Source organism: Petaurus breviceps, unplaced genomic scaffold (genome assembly GCF_028583685.1).
Source record: "Petaurus breviceps papuanus isolate PSGF00001 unplaced genomic scaffold, PetGlider_PUasm1.0 191, whole genome shotgun sequence".
NCBI classification, from domain to species: domain Eukaryota; kingdom Metazoa; phylum Chordata; class Mammalia; order Diprotodontia; family Petauridae; genus Petaurus; species Petaurus breviceps.
Genome location: NW_027185811.1, coordinates 5,214,084 through 5,233,173, shown reverse-complemented (window position 1 = coordinate 5,233,173; position 19,090 = coordinate 5,214,084). Strand labels below are relative to the sequence as shown.

The 19,090-nt window shown below is 41.8% G+C and overlaps 1 protein-coding gene and 1 long non-coding RNA gene across 7 annotated transcripts in view; one reads left to right on the top strand and one right to left on the bottom strand.

Moving 5' to 3' along the window:
• Positions 1–19,090, top strand: part of LOC138164714 (uncharacterized) — a 52,818-nt gene that overhangs the window by 13,965 nt on the left and 19,763 nt on the right. For 2 of the 3 annotated variants that reach the window (XR_011169163.1, XR_011169162.1), the window contains exon 2: positions 12,383–12,570. This is a non-coding gene — a long non-coding RNA (uncharacterized lncRNA). Of the gene's footprint in view, positions 1–12,382; positions 12,571–17,796; positions 17,896–19,090 lie in introns of all 3 variants that reach the window. The other variant, XR_011169161.1, reaches the window with a different exon arrangement.
• Positions 1–19,090, bottom strand: part of RAPGEF3 (Rap guanine nucleotide exchange factor 3) — a 31,928-nt gene that overhangs the window by 8,863 nt on the left and 3,975 nt on the right. Inside the window, exons 3-23 of one of the 4 annotated variants that reach the window (XM_069092683.1) lie at positions 15,362–15,415; positions 15,146–15,252; positions 14,812–14,933; positions 14,431–14,596; positions 13,992–14,076; positions 13,009–13,069; positions 12,760–12,836; positions 12,404–12,550; positions 11,756–11,868; positions 11,073–11,161; positions 10,563–10,641; positions 10,023–10,173; positions 9,835–9,917; positions 9,464–9,503; positions 7,531–7,612; positions 2,985–3,131; positions 2,262–2,377; positions 1,760–1,885; positions 1,401–1,582; positions 1,051–1,141; positions 670–720 (exon numbers count right to left, since the gene is read on the bottom strand). In XM_069092683.1, coding sequence (XP_068948784.1) covers positions 670–720; positions 1,051–1,141; positions 1,401–1,582; positions 1,760–1,885; positions 2,262–2,377; positions 2,985–3,131; positions 7,531–7,612; positions 9,464–9,503; positions 9,835–9,917; positions 10,023–10,173; positions 10,563–10,641; positions 11,073–11,161; positions 11,756–11,868; positions 12,404–12,550; positions 12,760–12,836; positions 13,009–13,069; positions 13,992–14,076; positions 14,431–14,596; positions 14,812–14,933; positions 15,146–15,252; positions 15,362–15,415 — 2,169 coding nt within the window. Of the gene's footprint in view, positions 1–669; positions 721–1,050; positions 1,142–1,400; positions 1,583–1,759; positions 1,886–2,261; positions 2,378–2,984; positions 3,132–7,530; positions 7,613–9,463; positions 9,504–9,834; positions 9,918–10,022; positions 10,174–10,562; positions 10,642–11,072; positions 11,162–11,755; positions 11,869–12,403; positions 12,551–12,759; positions 12,837–13,008; positions 13,070–13,991; positions 14,077–14,430; positions 14,597–14,811; positions 14,934–15,145; positions 15,253–15,361; positions 15,416–19,090 lie in introns of those variants that run through there. The other 3 variants (XM_069092685.1, XM_069092684.1, XM_069092686.1) reach the window with 3 other exon arrangements.

The window sequence follows — 19,090 nt, the reverse complement described above, 5'->3', positions numbered from 1 at the left end:
GAGACTCTTCTGTTTTTATTTTATTACCTTCAGTGCCTACATGGGGGCATAGCTCTCAACAGATGTTTGTTGAATTGCTTTAAACTCCATAGTCCTTAGGAATCTCTAGGAAATGACTGGGGTTACAAAACCCTCTTCCTGCTCAGATCTCATCTGACCCACAGGTTCCCCATACCCACTGTCTGACTTTGCTGTTGATGAGTCCAGTATTTGATGCCCAGACTTGGTTCTTGAATTTTTAGTCAATAAGCTGAGGTCATTTTCCCCTTAGGCCCTCTCTTTGTCCTTCAGACCATAGAGATGTTTACTCCAAGACACTCCCCTGAAGATATATCACAGATCACAAAAATAATAATGTATGTCATATATCACACAGTATGACATGATGCAAAATTGTACAATACATACCATAAGACCAACATATCCTGTTGCCACCCCAAAACTTATGGCTGTCCATGCCCAGTGCCCCATAATTCTGAATGTACAGAATGATGCTGAAAACAGAAACGTTTCTTCCATAGTTTGTAAGAAAAGCAGGTCCTATGCCAGGTTTGGCCAATTTGGAGGGCTACAGGGGGACAGGGGATATGTAAGATAGCCCTAACTTTAATTCAAGGAGTGAGGGGCTTGAAGGAAGACAGAGTTGGCCACTAGAGGCACTGGACTCACCAGAAGCTGTTCGAGAGCAGAATATAGTTTCCGAACTTTGTGGGGCAGCCGCTAAGAGAATCAGAGAAAAAAAGACAGAACTGGGGATTTTCCAATAAATTATCTGATGAGTTTTCTTTTTTTTGGAGAGGGGAAGGCAGGGCAACAGGGGTTAAGTGACTTGCCCAAGGTCACACGGCTAGTAAGTGTTAAATATCTGAGGCCAGATTTGAACTCAGGTCCTCCTGACTCCAGGGCCAGTGTTCTATTCACTGTGCCACCTAGCCGCCTCCTGATGAGTCTTCTTGGGACAGAAATGATGTCCTTCCCAGGAAATGGCATATTTTTAGGACAGGGTACTGGGCCTATTACCCTCTACCTTGACCCAAAGGAAGCACCTACCTCCCAGGTGAGGGCAAGACGGCTGATGGCAGAATTGCTGAGGCCAAACATGACAGCGAAGAAAGAGTTGAGGTTCTTCTGCTCTTTGAGGCTAAGAAACAGCAACCAGAGTCATAGTCACAGATTAATTAGCATAGTATGTGAAACACAGGAAGAGACTGGAACTAAACTTGACTGGCAAAGAGGCATAGCTTTCCAATGAGGTGTAAGAAGCACAGGAAGAAAAGGCTGGTGAAAGAGACAAAGACATCAGAGGCAGCAATGATCCTGAGGAAGATGGAGCTGGAAAGGACTGCCTCAGATCCTGGGTCTCCAGACTGCCCTCCCCTGCCCACAGTCTTTCCACTCACTGAGAAGCCAGCTTGATAAACTTTCGGAGCAGCTGAGCCCGGAGACCAGGTACAGGGCATAAACACAACTCGGTAGCCACCCAGTACTGCAATTCATTGAAACGCCGCATGAAGCGCTCCAGGTTGGCCGTGGTGACATTTCGGAGTTGCTGTGGTCCCAGCACATAGTGGATCAACTCCACCTCGGGGGTTGGGGGAAGGTAGAGTTAAGGTGTGTTAAACTGGACCCCAGCCCTCCCCCACATCATCAGCCTTGCCAAGCCCTCCTTCTCTGCCACCTTATTCCAATCCTGATCCTTCTATTCCTAGGTGTTCCCCTCTCCCATGTCCATCCCATCTAGCTGAGGCCTCCTCCACACCTGGTGGATGCTGTTGAAGAGGTTCCAGTCATGGTCAGTCAGCTGGCTGGCCAGGTCCTTGGCACTCACTAGGTCCAACATCTCAGCTGAACCTACACTGGGCCCAAGCTGATCTGGGTGTGGAGTCTGCAGGTGGGAAAGAACTAATGGAGATGCCAGCAAAGTTCAAAGAGAGGGCAAATGGGACTCTAGGGGGAACTGTAAAGGGGTGTGTGTGTGTGTGTGTGTGTGTGTGTGTGTGTGTGCGCACACGCACGCACGCACGCACGCGCGGAAGGGAGGGAGAATGGAGAAATGGAAACAAAAAGGGGACCGGGAGAAGAGCATTGCTGGGAGTGGTAAAGATTGCCTATGCGTGTTAGAAATAGCTGTGAGAATGAGAAGGACAACTAAGGGATATTTCCCAGAATTTCTCAGGGAGGTTTATATGGCTTCTCACTAGGGCACCCTATCTAGAGTTAAGTCTCTATTCTCTACTCTGGCTTTCTGCCAAGCTCCTTACCAGCTTGTGCACCTCCTGTGGGTTAACAATGAAGAGCCGCTCGTTGAGTCCCAGGGATGTTGCCACACCACGGGCATCTGGTTGTAGACCAGTGGTGTCTGTGGGAGAAGCTATGGCTGAGATGGTGGACAGTGACAAGAGGAGAAAGGGTTTAGGAAAAGGGAGATATACATCTCAATTTAGTTATTGGCCAGGAAGGAATAATCCTCCTCCATGAGAAGTGAGGGAATCTTTCCTCCCAAATAAAGGGAGGAGGGAACATTGGCTGTTGATCTAAGTGGGGACTGTTGCCCTAACTGTGCCTTGCTCCCCACACCCCTTGCCTCTGCTTCAAAGGGCTGGGAGAGGTGAAATAAATCAAAAGGATATAATAATCTCTCAGACAGCAGACATCACTGCAATATCTTGAAGATGCCGCCAGAGAGCTTTGCTTTCAGCTTTCGACTTTGAAGGGGAAACACTGGGATTGCTGATCCTGAATCCTTTCACTCCATCTTGTCTCCTCTTTACTCATCAATATTTCAGGAAAGTCCCTGCTGCCCTGATCACGCTGAAGCTTCAGCAACTATATCCAACCCTGTTAGTTGACTCATTGATGAGCAGTTTCCTATGCTCTCAAGACTCTTGGGACACTTAGCCACACTCACTTTATTCCTGATTTCAGAAAAGTCTGAGAGTAGATCAGTCCGGGAAATCCTTGGCTGGGGAGGATGTACAACTTACCCCCTGAAGAGGTGACCTTCACCAGCACCTGGCCGTGTATCCAGCCATCCTCCTGGGCCAATGTTGCCATCACTTCTCTCACAGAGGCTGTCACTGGCAGATGCAGGGTCTGGACTGAGTGGTCTGGCCGGTAGATGTCATAGGGGACTGGAGAAGAGGAGGCAGGAATCAGGCAGGTTAACACCCCCTTTTCTTGGGTGGGAAACAGTAAGAAAAAAACGACTTACCCCTTTGCCTGATAACTATGGTTAAGAGGAAAAGTGTATTCCTTCTCTGAAGGGAGAATGGAAAGCTCTTTTGGATCTAAATCTTCCTCCACCTAGGGTCCCTGCCAGCAGTTAGCTACAGTGGCAATGTAAGTGTAGCTACATAGACTATTTTCTACACCCTCAAAAAAAAAACCCACAAACAAAGAAACAAACAAAAGCAACCTCCTGCAAAAAAAAAAAACTAAAGGAACAGAAGTAAGCTCCTCCACATAATCAAAAATTCAAGAAAAAGACAGTCAGAATCTAGTACAAACTGGGGGAGAGTTTATATTAGAGAATCCAGTGAACCCAAAGAAAATGGACCTGAAGCCTGTAAGCACAGAAAAAAGAGCCACACCAGAAAAAAAAAAAAAAGTAAACAAAAGAAAATGCTAAACACATTGAAAAAAATACCATGGACTAAGAAAAAACCCAGGAGATAATCCCTGATGAATTTTATGCATATATATGTATACACACATATGTATCAGAATGTATATGTATGTATACACAACACACACACACACACACACATATATATATATATATATATAGTCTTCAACAATATAATAAACAGTCACAGAATTTTTTTTTAAAGTCTTGGCTACAAGAATAGCTAGAAGAAATAAAGCAAAAGATAAAAAATGAATTAAATTACAAATAAAGGTCGTGGAAGAAGAAGAAATAACTTAAAACAGAACACAGAAAACCATACCCAAGTAAAAGATTCCCTGAAAAATAGAATTGAACAATCACAGTTCAATGACTCTATGAGATAACAGGAAATAGAATAAAATCAAATACCTTTCATAGCTAAGGGAAGGAAATATATTCTATTTTTTTAGGAGATATATTCTTAGACAAAGAAGAGGCAGAAGTAATTGCAGAAGATAAAGTAGATAAGTTTGAATACATGAAACTGAAAAAGCTTCCATGCAGACAAAATTAATACACCTAGAATAAGAAGAAAAGGAGCTGAATTGGGAAAAATATCCTTGATGAGGGTTGGGTATCCACTATGTAACACACACATACACAACTAACATGTGTCTATATATGTGTATATACACATACACACATGATAGATGTATATAACTAAAAGTCTTTCACCAGTAGATAAGTGGTAAAAGAATATGAACCAACAATTTTCAAAAGAATGGAAAACTATGAACAACCATATGAAAGAATGGATATGGGAAGTCATTAGAAATTTTTCACCTAATTATATTCTAACAAAACCTGTTATTTAAATGAAATGGATGAATAGTTACAAAAACAAAAATATCCAACTTAACAGAATAAGAAACAGAAAATTTAGGTAACTCTATCTTGTAAAAGAAAATTAAGCTACTAGAGGAAAAAAATTTCAGAACTAGATGCATTTACAAGTGAATTCTATAAAGCAATTAGAGCAAAAGAGTAATCAATTCCAATATTCTATCAATTGTTTACAAAAATAGAGAAAGGGATCTTAACAAACTTCACGTATAAGCCAAATATGGTCCAGATATCAAAACAGAGGAAGAAAACTACTGATGCAAAAATTTTGAATATAATTTTAGCAACCAAGGCTACAACAACATATTAAAACAAAGAATATACTCTAAGATCAGTTTGAATTTATATAAAGAATATACAGTCACAGCAGTACTAGAAAATTATAAATGTAATAATCACATGATTATATTACTATATGCAGAAAATTTTGACAAAACACAATAATACTCTCTTATGTTAAAAAGTTTGAAAGCACAAAAATATATGGGTCCCATTACAAAATTTGGTAAATTTTATCTATCTAAAACCAAGAGCTAGTATTATCATAATTGGAGAAATGTTAGAAGCCTTTCCACTAAGATCAGAAGCAAAGTAAGGATTACCACTGTTAACAATGTTATTTGATATAATACTAAAAATCCTAGCTATAACAAGAAGATAAGAAAAGAAAATTGAAGCAATGAGCACAGGAAAAGAAGAAACAAAATGATCACTTTTTTGCAAATGGCATTATGGTTTACTTAAGAGAATCCTAGTGGACAACAAAAAAATTAATTGAAATGATAACTTTATGAAAAAGTAGCAGAATATAAAATGAACCCATAAAATTGTCAGCCTTTTTGTAAATTATCATAACAGTCCAGCAAGAAGAGATAGAAAAATTCCATTTAATATAACAATAAAGTCTAAAAAATATTTGGAAGTCCACCCATCAAGGACAACATGGGAATTTTATGAATACAATTACAAAATGCTTTATAGGAACAGACAAATAATTGGAGCGTTATTAATTATTCACATATGTAACATGATTTTAAAACATCAATACTACATAAATTAATTTGCTTATTCAATACTATGCCGGGTTATTACTTTATAGATTAATAATGATTAGAAATATTATTAAATATTAAATATGATTAGAAAAACATAATATGATTTTATCTTTAGGAACAAAAGGCCAAGAATCTCAAGAATAATAATGAAAAAAAAATGAGAAGGCTTAGAAGTATCAGGTCTCAAAACATATTACAAAGCAGTAATTATCAAAACTATTTGGTACTAACTAAAAATACAAAAGATAGCTTGAGAATAGATTAGGTACAGAAGATTCAGAAGTAAATGGCCATAGTAGCATAGTGCTTGATAAATCCAAGGATCCCAACTTCTGGACTTAATATACAACAAAAACTGCTTAGACAACTGGAAAACAATATGTAAGAAATTAGGTTTCATACCATCTACCACAAATAAGCTCCAAATGGCAACATGATTTAGACATAAAAAGATTATATCATAAACAAATTAAAGATCCAGAAAAGAGATAACCTTTGCAATTATTGGTAGGATAAAAGTTCTTGACCAAAGAGTAAAGAGAATTACAGAATGTAAAGTGAGCAATTGATAGACAAAATTGAAAGGTTTTTGCAAAAATAAAATCAATAGAATTAAAATTACAAGGGAACAATTAAGTGAGGAAAAAATCTGTACAACAAACTTTTCTCAAAAGAGGCCTGATGACCAACTTATTGACTGAAATAAAATAATGATAATTAGAACAATTATCATTCCTAAATAGACAAATGGTCAAAGAATTTGAAAAGGCAAGTCTCAGAAGAAGAAAGGTAAGTTATCATCAACCATATAAAAATACTACAACAATAAATAAAATGTGAATATAAAATAATCAAATGAAATACAAAAAAAAACCCCACAACTCTGAGCTTCCATTTTAGACCCATTCAGATTGGCAAAAATAACAAAAAAGAAATGGCAATTGTTGGAGAAGATATGAAAGAGCAGGCAGACTTTTAAATTCTATAACAGCACTAATTGTAGTGAAGAATTGGAAACAAATAACAAATGATGGTACAGAAGTGTAATGTACATTATTGAGCTGTAAGAAATGAGGAAAGAGATTTGAAGAAATCTGGAAAAGTAATATTAACTAATGGAGAGTAAATAAGTAGAATTGGGAAAATGATTGACAATAATAAATATAATGTCATAAAGGAAAACAACTTTGAAAGACTTAAGAACTCTGATCAGGACAATGACCAATCCCATTTCCCACCCCTTGGGGAGAGATTAAGGTAGAAAGCTGATAGACTAGAGATGAAGAATGAGACCTATATTTTCTGAAAAGGTCAATGTGTAAACCTTTTGTTTGACTATGCTCATTTGCCACAAGGGAAAGAATCTATTTTTTTTCTTTTTGGCTTTTTGGCAGGGGGAAGGTAGGGCAATTGGGGTTAAGTGACTTGCCCAAGGTCAAACGGCTAGTTTTTGTGTTAAGTGTCTGAGGCTGGATTTGAACTCCGGTCCTCCTGACTCCAGGGCCAGTGCTCTATTCACTGCGCCACCTAGCCACCCCAGCATCTATTTTTTAACTTTTTTGATGGGGGCAGTTAAGGAAGGAAAGAAAGAAAAGAGTGTTAATGAAATATTACAAAACACACAGAAGATAGCAGAAGGAATATCAGAAAGAGATACAACACAGACCATCAGGAAAGTTGTTGGAACTATTATATTAAACTTCTTATAATTTTTTTAAAACCCAAGTTGTACATAATTGAGATTCACAGTTTCATATACAATTCTCTTTTTCTATTCGTTATATATAAAAAGCATGTAAATTAAAAAAAAAGAATGGCAAATCATACAGGGAAAAGAGACTCTTCAATTTGAAAGTCAGAGGGAAATAACATAAGAAGGATAGATATAGGAACTGAGGGTAATAGGGAGATCCCAGGAGGAGAGAGGAGTCAGCAGTTAGCAGTAATACAAATAACACCACAAACCTTTGTCCAGAGCTTGGATAGCATATCTACTGTTGAGGAGGGGTTCATCACAGCCAGGGAGCCAGATGGGAATTGCTCGATCCTAAATGAGAGAGAAATAGCCTGGCTGGAGGTAAGACGGAAAAAGCCTAAGAGGAGGATCATAATAGTTTGAGAGAGCACTGAGAGGAAACCCCACCTCCTGGGCATGTCATAGGCCCAGGAGTATGATGTTTTCACAGCTCCTGTCCATATCTCCACCCCCCCTATCCCCACAATACACATATGCCTTATGGAAGAGATGGGGTCTCAGTGAGGAGAAGTGGCCAAACAGTCAAGCAAACAAGGAAGATTTGTGTGTTTGTGAATCTACATGACTTTTTCATGTTCTGTCCTCAAAAAAGCACATCTCTCCCGTATATTAAAATTGTATTTGCTTATCTGCTCTCATCTTCATTCTCTTACTTTCACTGCTAAAACAGTAGGATCACTATTCTGCCCCTCAGCCTACTCCTCCTTAACCCATGGGATTTAGCTTCTGTTTCTACCACTCTGTGAAATGTTCTTCCATAGATCACCAATGAATCAAGACAATGGCCACCAATGGCTTTTTCTCAATCCTTATTCTGCTTAACCTTTGTAGCATTTGACAAAATTAACTGCCCCTTCTTTGATGTTTTTTTTCCTTCCTCCTGTTCAACAGTGCATTGATCTGGTCCTCTTACTTCTATGGGTCCTTTATCGTCTCCTTTGCTGATTCTCTTCTTCCTGTTCCCTAAATGTGGGCACTTTTAGCATCAATTTTCTCTTCTTTTTCTTTGAGATCTCATGTGTTCTGATGGCTTCAAATACCACCTCTAGGCTCTCAAATCCTTAAAGAAGCCCATTCCTCTTTTGACCTTCATAACAAGCCATCAAGTCCTGCTGACTCTTCTTCAAAATATCTCTTGTGTCTGTCCCTTCCATTCCACTCTGACAGTCTCCTTCTATTCTCCTAAAATTCATAATCTCTTCCTACATATCAATGCCAAAAGGATATTCCCAAAACACTATTTTTATCATATCATGTTACACTGGGGTGTGTGTGTGTGTGTGTGTATGAGAGAGAGAGAGAGAGAGAGAGAGAGAGAGAGAGAGAGAGAGAGAGAGAGAGAGAGAGAGAGAGAGAAAGAGAGAGAGCACATTTCCATGAGAACAAGCTGCCAAGATGCCTCTAGGAGGGCACCTCAATCTCTTATAATCAGTCCTCCAAATCATCCTTTCTAGGCTATTGTACTCTCCTTTTCGATACAGATCCTGTACTCCAGTCAGGCTGGACTACTTTGCCAGTTTCTAAAACATGCCTTAATCATCTCTACAGTCTTATACAAGGCCCAGCTCAACTCCTACCTTCTCCACTAAGTCACAACTAGTCTCTCCCTTCTGTGAACCTGCATAATAACACTTAACATTGGCAGCATTGACTCGGTATGCGTGATATACAGTCAACTGATACATCAACAAACACCTACTGTGGGCCAGGCACTCTGGGGATACAAAGGCAAAGAACTAAACAATTCTTGTATTAGTAACTAACTTTTCATTACATATACTTTGTCTTCAGATTATAAACTCTTGAAAGCAGTAATAGCTTGTACTTTTTCATATCCACATAGTGTCTAGCGTCCTCAAAGGAGGCACTTAGTAAATATTTATCAATTGAATACACAAGTCTGTGTCTATAAGAATCTTTGTATGTATGAGTATGTAAGAATGTGAGAGTCCTAATGTTTGAAGTCTGTGAGTTAGTAAATAATGAGAGGGGATTCGTCGTCAAGACTCTTGATCCTAAGTCAAGCAGAGCCTTTTATGGGTAGGGTTAAGAAAGAGCAGCATAATTCTATAAAGCAGGAGGAACTCTATAGAGCAAGGGACAGGGTACAGAGGGAGAGGGAAACTGGCACACATTTAGTACCTTTAATTGTGGTGACATATTTCCACCGCCATTTTCCAATCTGCAGAAAAAATGAGAAGAATGGTGAGACTGAAGGGCTGGGAAGGGGGTAGGTACCAGGTCTAGTCCTGATTTCTTAAATTCTTCCAACACACAGCTAGTTTGCTTGCTCATTGTTCTGGATTTTTCTCATTAAGAATGGGAGGAATGCATATTACAGGCAATATGGCCTTGGGACAATTAGGGAAGGAAAAGAGAAAATCTAGACACAGAGCTCCCATTCAAGTTCAGAGTGAACAACTTTCCCTCCCCAAACTTCAGTTCTTCCCCCAGGAGATTCCATGAGTAAGCTAGCAAGCAAACTTTATTCAGTCCCTGGGTGGATTACTCACCCATGGTGCCGCCGCCTCTCTGGTCCCTGCTCCCTTAGCAGGTTGCTGAGCTGAGTATCCTTGCTTACCAGTTCTGAGAGTTTCTGTGGGGAAACATACCAAGGCAGATGAACATGGAGTCCCTGCTCATGATTCCATCTGGATTTCCTCCTCCAGCCCTAGGCTACTACAGATGTTCTCCCTGTTACCTGTAGGAAGCTGGGGGCTACCGGGTCTATGTGGAGCATGGGGCCATACAGGGTCACCCATTGGCTGACCAGCCTTAGGATCTTCTGCCGCTTATTACAGATGTAGATGCCACGTTCCTGCTCAGTGCCACCAGCTGGTTCCCCATGGAAGGTGGTAGGTGGTCAAAGAAAGTCAGAGCACAAAATGGATACTGCCCACCAGGTTGTGGGCAAAGGAGTGACATGATAGCCATACCCAGAAAAAAAAACAAGTCTGTGCTGAGGACCTTGATCAACCTATAGAAATTGCCTACTATGTGCTAACTGAATGATAAATATTTTCTCTGCTCTTCCACACCATATCCTGATCTGTACTACCTTACCAGCATAAACATTGCCTATATTACATTATATTAACTACAAGTAATAATTCAGAATCCTAGATAGCCACTGTTAGAAAGCACCTTAGAGGTCATCTACCTCCTAAATCTCATTTTGCTCACCCAGATATCCTAACACTCTTTCTATTACATCATGCTTCCCATCAGGCTTAAAGGATATTGATGCAGGAGAGCAGCACAGAGATGGGCACTAGGCATGAAGACACTGTGGGTCAGGAGAAAGTCACCCAGGAATGTCTCTGCAAGGGTTGGGAAGAGAGGGAGGAGAGTGAGCACAGGTTATAGGAGCAGCAGCACCACAGCCCTAGAGGTGGGTGCTTGCTGTATCGTGAACCCCCTTGGCAGTCTGGCAAGGCCTATGCACCCCATCTCAGAAGAATGTTTTTAAATGAATAAATAAAACACATAGGATTATGAAGTTATAATTTTTTTTAAAGTTCACAGACCCTACATTAAGAACCCCTGGCCTAGAACCTCCTCTTATTTTAATTAATCATAAATGTCCAGGCATCTACAATACATGCCCCAACCAAGGGAATACAGGATCAAGAGTTCAGCCTGAAGGGGGCAGTGTTCACTAAATGACAAGTAAAGGCGTGTAGGACTCAGGTGCTGGCAGGGGAAAGGCAGTGATGGGACAGACCCTGGTCCCCGCATCTCAGCTCTGTACCTGTGGGATCATGGGTACTTGAGTCCGGCCGCACAGCCTCCAGTAGCAGTTCTAAGATCTTTTCTGGAGTTCCTGACATCACCGTGTACCTAAGGGAACCAGCTCCATGTACATCCCTGGCCCCACAGCACCTCCACACATGCCTGATGGCACCTTTTTCTAAGGCTAGGAGCTCAAAAGTAAGCTGAGATGATATAAATGGGCAGCTCCAGCCTGGATTTGACCAAACCCTTGCCAACATTGACTCCTACAATTCTGTTACATGGAGCAGTAAGAACCAACACTGAGGAGCAGCACCATACTAATGATAGTAAAGGGAAAATGACCCAGGTCTCAATATCACAAGTACCCTGTCCCTCCCAAGGGTTTCCACCTTGTATTCCCAATTCACTCCCACCACAAGCTCCACTTAGCACCACAACTAGACTGGTTTGATCTGAGAAACACTAGCCCCTCCCATTATTTAGCTCCCTTAAATGCCCTGGTGGAAGTGCCAGTCCAATCAAGCTGTCACATGCTTCAAGGGGTGGCTGCTGTATCCTGAAGAGCTCCAATCTCTCTACTACATTGCCATGGGTAGGAAGGCGCCCACTAAGGAAGGGGAAGTAACTGAGAAGTTGAAAAGGGGTGGGAGTGGAATGAGTAGAGGAATTTGGGTAATAGGATAAGAGTGGGCATGTTACCGGTTCCTGCCTGGGCTCAGGGGAGAGTCAGGGCCAGTGCTCTGAGGGGTCCTCTCCAGCACCAGCACCACTTTTCCATGTTCTTCCAAACGCATTGTATTTGCCTCCACATCCTGGATGCCAAGCCAATCAGATGACTATTTAGCATAGGCCCAACAGTGACCTTGACCTCCTTTGACCTACTTCTGGACTTCTTCCCCTTTACTTCTAGACTCAGTCCATCTCCACACTGATCTTCAGCTCCTCTCTCTCCTCTCTGTACCACCCTCGCCCAATATCCCAGTCTTACCCAAAATAACTGGACTTGCCCTTTCAGTTCCCTTACTCCCATCTCTCCCAGGTCTGATCATCTTTTCTGCCCTTCTTCCATTATAGTCCTTTCCTTCTGATTCTTATATTTTTCCTATATATGCATATATCTCCAATATTTACCCCATTCACAATCCCCTATCCTTCTTCTTCTACCCTAGTGTCCTCAAAACTTCCCATATCTAAACTAAAATTTCAAGTCTCTGACCCTTTTAGTTTTCCACCCCTAGTTTCCTCCAGCTCTCCTATCTCACCTTGATACCAATCTCAGCTCAGCTCTGATCCTCCCGTTTATTTCTACCCTCCCTATGCTTCCAGGCTTTCACGAACTTGACTAACCTTGATGATACGGTTGAAGTCCTGCTTGTCAACCCGCAAAAAGTGACAGTTGTCTTCACGAAGAATGATGGTGGCTGCTCGGGGTGAGTCATTCACCAAAGCTAGCTGTCCAAAGTCATCTCCTTCATGTAAGGTTGTCACCAGGCCCTAACAATCAGTTCCATCAGGTAATAATATTTCTCTTCCCATTCATATCTAAGTCCCTACTTACATATAGCAGAAAACGAACTAGAAGCTTTGGGGCCTAACCCAAGCATTGCCCACAGAGAAAAGGGGTACTAAAAAAAGCAATGGATTCCCAACAGGCAGAAGGGAGGGTGAGAGAGTAATAGAGAGAGGACAAAAGAGAAACACACCTTGCCATGGGTCACCACATTAACAGATCCCTTCCAGATAATGTACCAAGAGGTCCCCTTATCTCCTTGGCTGAACACTGAGAAAAGTAAAGATTAGATAGAGCCCAGCCCCAATTCCATCACCACTGACCACCTGCTCTGCCATTTTTCTGGACCAGAAGACTAGTGCTCCACAGCCCAGTCTCCACAAGCTCCAGTCCCTTAGGGTTCCACTCTGCCCTGCCTCCCACAGCCTTAGCCCCCACTCACACACAGTGCCTGCTTTGCTGCTTGGCTCAAACAACAACACAGCAGCCAACTCCCTCTTCACCTGTAGGAGGTAAGGGGATAATCAGCAGGAAGCCAGGAAAAGGAAGACTAATTTATGGTTCAGGAACTAATTTATGGTTCAGGAGGCCATTCACAGATCTTGTGGCAAGTAGCAAGGAAGTCTGGGGAGAGGGGGAACAATAGAGGGATGAAGGTACCTAGCACAGCAGACGCAGGTTTGAAGGGCCCCTTCTGGGAAACTTAATACTAGAAAATATGCAGCAAAAGTTACTAAACTGAATACCCTTTAACCAAGTGATACCACTACTAGGCTTATACCCCCAAAAGATCAAATAAAGAGGAAAAGATTCTACGTGTACAAAAATATTTATAGCAGTTCTTTTAATAGTAGCAAAGAACTGGAAACTAAGGGTATGCGTGTCATTTGGGGAATATCTGAACAAATTGTAGTATATGTATGTCATGGAATTTCTGTGCTATAAGAAATGTTGAAAGGGATAGCTTCAGAAAAACTTGGCAAGATTTTTATGAGCAGATGCAGAGTGAAATGAGCAAAACCAGAAAAATTCTTTATACTATAACAATAGCATTATAAAAACAGCCTTAAAAGACTTAAGAACTCTGAGCAATGCAATGATCAGCCATGATTCCAGAGGGCCCATGATGACAGAAAGGTCATTCTACCTCCTGACAGAGAAGTTATAGACTAAATATGCAGAATGAGAAACACTTTTTGGACTTGGCTGATTTGAGAATTGGTTTTTCTGGACCGCATATTTGTTATAAAAATTTTGTTTTTCTTGTTAATTTTCTGAAAGGGGGGTGGAAATGAAGTGGGAGAAAGGGAAATAAATGTTTGACAATTTTACAAAAAGGAATTAACAACAACAAAGGAGTTCAATGATAAAAGGTATATCCTGGAAAGGAGTGGGGCCAAAGTGATGTTTGGGGAAGTAACTGACCGAGTTAGACAGATGGGCCACAGCCTTGATATGGAGCAGCTCCTCAAAGATTAGGTCTAGTTCCTCCTCCGTGCGCTGACCGGGGCTATAGGCACAGAGAAGCAATACAGGGGAAAGGGCTTTATATCCAGTGTTAGACCTAGCTGGGATCCTTGGGTCACTTCATTCAATTCCCTTGTTTTCCATATCAGGAAACCATGACCCAGAGAGAGAAGGTATTTAACTGCTAAATGGTAGAATTAGGACTACAGTCCAGGTCTCCTGACTCCCAGTTTGGTTTTCATCTCCACTATACCTTTCTTCCATAGGATGGAGGGAGGGATTTCTACTGTAGGTGGAGGACATGAGGGATGGGTATTATAGCATTTCAGAACTACAAGGACCTTGGTTTTACACTCTAGGGAGATAGAGGGTCCTGAATAAATGGCTTATGACTCACGGCTTACGCAGAGCCACAGTGAGCAGAGCATCAGGTCCCCGCTGAGACAGCAAGGTCACGGCCTCAACCAGTTCCTCCATCTCCTGAATGCTGTCCAGGTCTGGCTCTGGCCCAAGGAATCGATAGAAATGAGCATCTCGGTCATGGAAGGCCCACTCATGTTTCACTTCGGGGCAAACACCAAGCATAGAAGAAAGAGGAACAAAGAAAAGGAGGATTTAGTAGGAGTTTGAGGAACAATGTGCTGACCTCCAATGCCATACTATTGGCAAAAATCCATTGCTGCTGGTTCCAGCACCTATTTATATGACAGACTTAGTGCTCATCCAATACTCCTAATACCTTTTAGAAAAACCCAATATAGCTAGCATCCATGCTCACCATGGCAAAGGGCTCCCTCATTCAGGAGAACTTGGCAGATACCCAAAGCTTGACTTCGGGATTGAACTCCAAGTCCCAAGGCCAAGACTCCATCAACCAGCTCTCGCCCAGAGCAGCATTGCCTGGGAAACAGGAAGCACAATTGTTTGATGGTATGGGGGCAGCGAGCAGAATTTTAGGGCAATAAAAGATTTGTTTTCAGAAAATATCCCACACTTCTCCCACTCCTTATCCAGTTCTGCCATGGGAAGCAAGACTAGGTCTCAGACTTTGCCTCTCCTGTCCCCATAGAGCAGAGAAAAGGAGAGAATCAGAGAGGGAACTATCCACCTACCGATACAATCTAAGGTGATATTTCCGATCTCGTATGAGGGTGGGGCAAGTAGCCAGAAGATGCCTATGCAGCAGCTTTCCAGCCCTAAGCACCTGCTCTGAAGTAGCCTGGGATGTGATTAGAGAGAGAAGAGACTCATAGTGAAGGAACACTTTGATGCCCCCCACTCCACCATGAGTCCTTGCCATTGGCTTTGTACTTAAGCCCAGTAGATACCTGTTCCAGGCTCACATGAAAGTCCAGTGTCTCTTTACTTTTGGCAAGTGGTGTCTGTAGAGGAAGAAGAACAGGGAGATTCAGGCTGTCAATGCAGATGTCCCCAAACTAGAACCACCCCTTAGATCTTACTCTTTCCCATCACTCCCACCCCCAATCTCCCAAACCCAAATTTAATGCAGTTTAATAATACAAGCATGTACTAGGCACCTACTGTGTTCAAGGTACTGTGCTAGGCACTGGGGAGAGTTAACAAGCTGAAAAACAGTTCTTGCCTTCAAGGAACTTACATTTTACTACAGGGATACAATGACCTTGTTATCTAGTCAATCATCCTCTCTACCATTCCAGCTTCTTTTTCCCTTTTAGAATTTCAGAACTTGGGAAAGTCAAAATTACTATCCAAAGTACCACTATCTCTCCAGTTCCCCAGGTTTACAATCTAGGTGTCAACCTTGACTCCCCAATCTCCCCACTTTATCATATCCAATATGTTCTTTGTCCCTTCACAAAATTTCTTATACCATATAGCATAACATATATGTCCCCTTCTCTCCCCTAATACTGCCACCATCTTGGCATAAAGCCTCATAACTGATTGCAATAGCCTTGTAGTTGGCCTCTCTGCCTCAATTCCATCCATACATCTTCCACTCACATTTTAAAAAATGCATGCTTGACCTCCCCTGCCCCATTCAACAAACTCCAATGATTCCCTGTTACCTCTAGGATCATATATAAAATCCTATTTTCCTTTTAAAGTAGTTCATAACCTGTCCACTTTTGATCTTTCCCATCTTCTTACAAGTTCTGCTCTCCTCACTCAGCATCAGTTTATATAAGTCTCTCCACCTTATTATGAAGTCCATCTGCTCCTCATTTCTTATAGCATTATTCCATTACATTCATATACCACAACTTGCTAAGCCATTCCCCAATTGATGGGCATCCCCTTGATTTCCAAATCTTTGCCACCACAGAAAGAGCTGCTATAAATATTTTTGTACACACAGGTCCTTTTCCCACTGTATCATCTCTCTGGGATACAGCCCTAGAAGTGGTCTTGCTGGGTCAAAGGGTATGCATAAAGTCCAGCTTTTTGCAAGAAGTATTTTCCAGGCTTCATCAACCTCAGCTCCTTTCTTTTAAACTGATTATTTACAACTTATCCTGTCTATATCTCATTTGTATATCTCCCCCATTAGATTGTGAGCCCCTTGAGACTGGTTTTGGCTTTTCTTAGCACTTAGCACAGTGCTAGGTAGGTACATTTGTTGTTGTTCAATCATTTCAGTTGTGTCCAACTCTTTGTGACTCCATTTGGGGTTTTCTTGGCAAAGATGTTGGAGTGGTTTGCCATTCCTTCTCCAGCTTGTTTTACAGATGAGGAAACTGAGGTAAATTGGTTTAAGTGACTTGCTCAAACACTAGTAAGTGTTTGAGATCAGATTTGGACTCAGGAAGAGTTAGTCTTTCTATCTACTATGCCACTTAGTTGCCCAGAAGGGACCTTGGAGGTCATTGAATCAAAAATCCCTCATTTTATGGATGATAAAACTAAGCCCAAGGGAAGTTGAATGATTTGCATAAAGTCACATAGTCAACAAGTGGCAGAACCAGGAATAGAACTCAGACTCTTTGAATCCCCATCCTTCTACTTTCCTTCCACTAAACAAAGTGGTCTTCCCAATATATGTAATGAGAAAAAGAACTGGATTTGGAGTCAGGGTCCTGGGTTTGACTCCTGGATCTGGGAATTTACCTTTTGTGACTGTGAACAAGCCACTTAAACACTCTGGGGCTCAATTCCTTCATCCAAAAAATGAGGGAGTTGGAAGGTCTCTTCCAGGTCTAAATATGTGTTATTCCACACAAATCACGTTGTAGACCTTTGTCCTCTTAGAGGGACCCATGTCAGTCCAGGAGCTTGACCAAGTTGAATAAAAAATGAGAGGCGCTAATAGGTATGGAGTCATTTCAAAGTACTACAAAGTACACTCAAGGTCCCTAGTCCTCTCCCTTTCCCTTTCTCTCTCTCTCTCTTCACTCATTATTATTCTGTTTTTTTGGGAACCTGGGACATTCATTACAGGTGAAGAACAGCATCTGAAGGGAGGAAGAAGTGAGGTTATAGAAATGGTTGAGGAAGGGCAGGAAAGAATAGAAATGGAAAGACCAGCAAGAACAGCAGAGAGACCAGGAAATTGTGAGGCCAAGGGTGATGTACCTACGTTGGGAATCACTTCACTCTCTGAACCTCAGTTTCCTCAACTGTCAAATGAAGAGGTTGGACTAGATGACTTCTAAGATTCAAATGTTCTATATTCTTGGCTAGAGAATGGGGCCTCGGCATCACACTGGGAAATAATAGGAGTGGTGGGAATTGGCATTTGGCTAAAGAACATCAAAGCCACAGTGGTGTTCTCTGCTCTTAGGGTCACAGTGGCAGTCTGAGGCTCCCAGATGCAAGAGAGGGACTGTGAATCATGTCCCATAATGCCAGCAATGAGTCTCTCAAGACCTTCATTTTGCAGGTATGAGTTAATAGGGGTCATCTAGCCTGGGTGATAGAACCAAACACTGTGCTAAAGACTGAGTCCTGAGGACTTAATTACAGGAAATGAAGAGGAGGGAGGGAGGAAGAAGAGGAACCCTCCCCCTCTCCCAGCCCTTGGGACAAACAGTGCCTGATCTGGTGACTCAAAGCTCCTAATGAGCATGTTTCCATTTCAAAATGCCCAGAAGGCTAGAAGAACTACAATCTCTGCCTCATTGCCCCTCTGAACTCTAGCCCTTTTCTCTTCTTTCCCTTCCATGTATTCTTTTCTCCAGTGTTGTCCCGACCTAGGAGTACATATCACAGGTCACAGGACCAGTTCACAGGACTTGTCTAGTCACAATATCCCAGTGGTAAAGAGCTTTGTTCAAACTCTTCTCAGGCTACCTTATATTATCTCAGGTTGAAATAAGGCCAGCCCCAAGGGCAGCTAAGTGATGCAGTGAATAGAGCACTGGCCCTGGAGTCAGGAGGACCTGAGTTCAAATCTGACCTCAGACACTTAACACAGAAACTAGCCGTGTGACTTTGGGCAAGTCACTTAACCCCAATTGCCCTCCCAAAAAAGCAAAAAAAGAAAAAAAAAGAAATAAGGCCAGCCCACTATGGTATGGGTTTTAAGCACCAGAGGATTACTTTACACTGGGGGTCTCATCCTTTTCCAATATTAAAAACTCATTTTAACTTCACAGAATTTTGTAGACCCTCGCATGACAGAAGTTCCTGTAGTTTAGGTTAATTGAGACAACGCATACCTGCCTGATTATGGTAACACACAAATCATTTCCCATCCCCACCCCGCAAGTTGTCCTAGGCCCACAGATCAGGAACCACTGCTCTATTCTTTTAGTCTTATCCTTAGCCTAGATGATCCTTAGGGGTTGGTTAATGAGTGTCAGACTCAGATGTTACAGATTCTCATATAGAGTTTCCAGCGCTAGTGATAAAGATGACAGAGAGATGCTTCCTCAGTGATAACTGTCATTGTTCATTAAAATTCTGGCAATTATGAGTTGGTAATGGGGAAGGATAGAAGAGTTAGCACTTGGCTGGCATCTGTTGGCATCTGTGCTTTAGCCAGTTCCCCATGTGAAGCTGTCAGATCCCAGGATACTGAGTAAGTACTGAGCCAGGTAGTCTTGTGCCGACCTGTCAGACCTGTTCCCTATAGC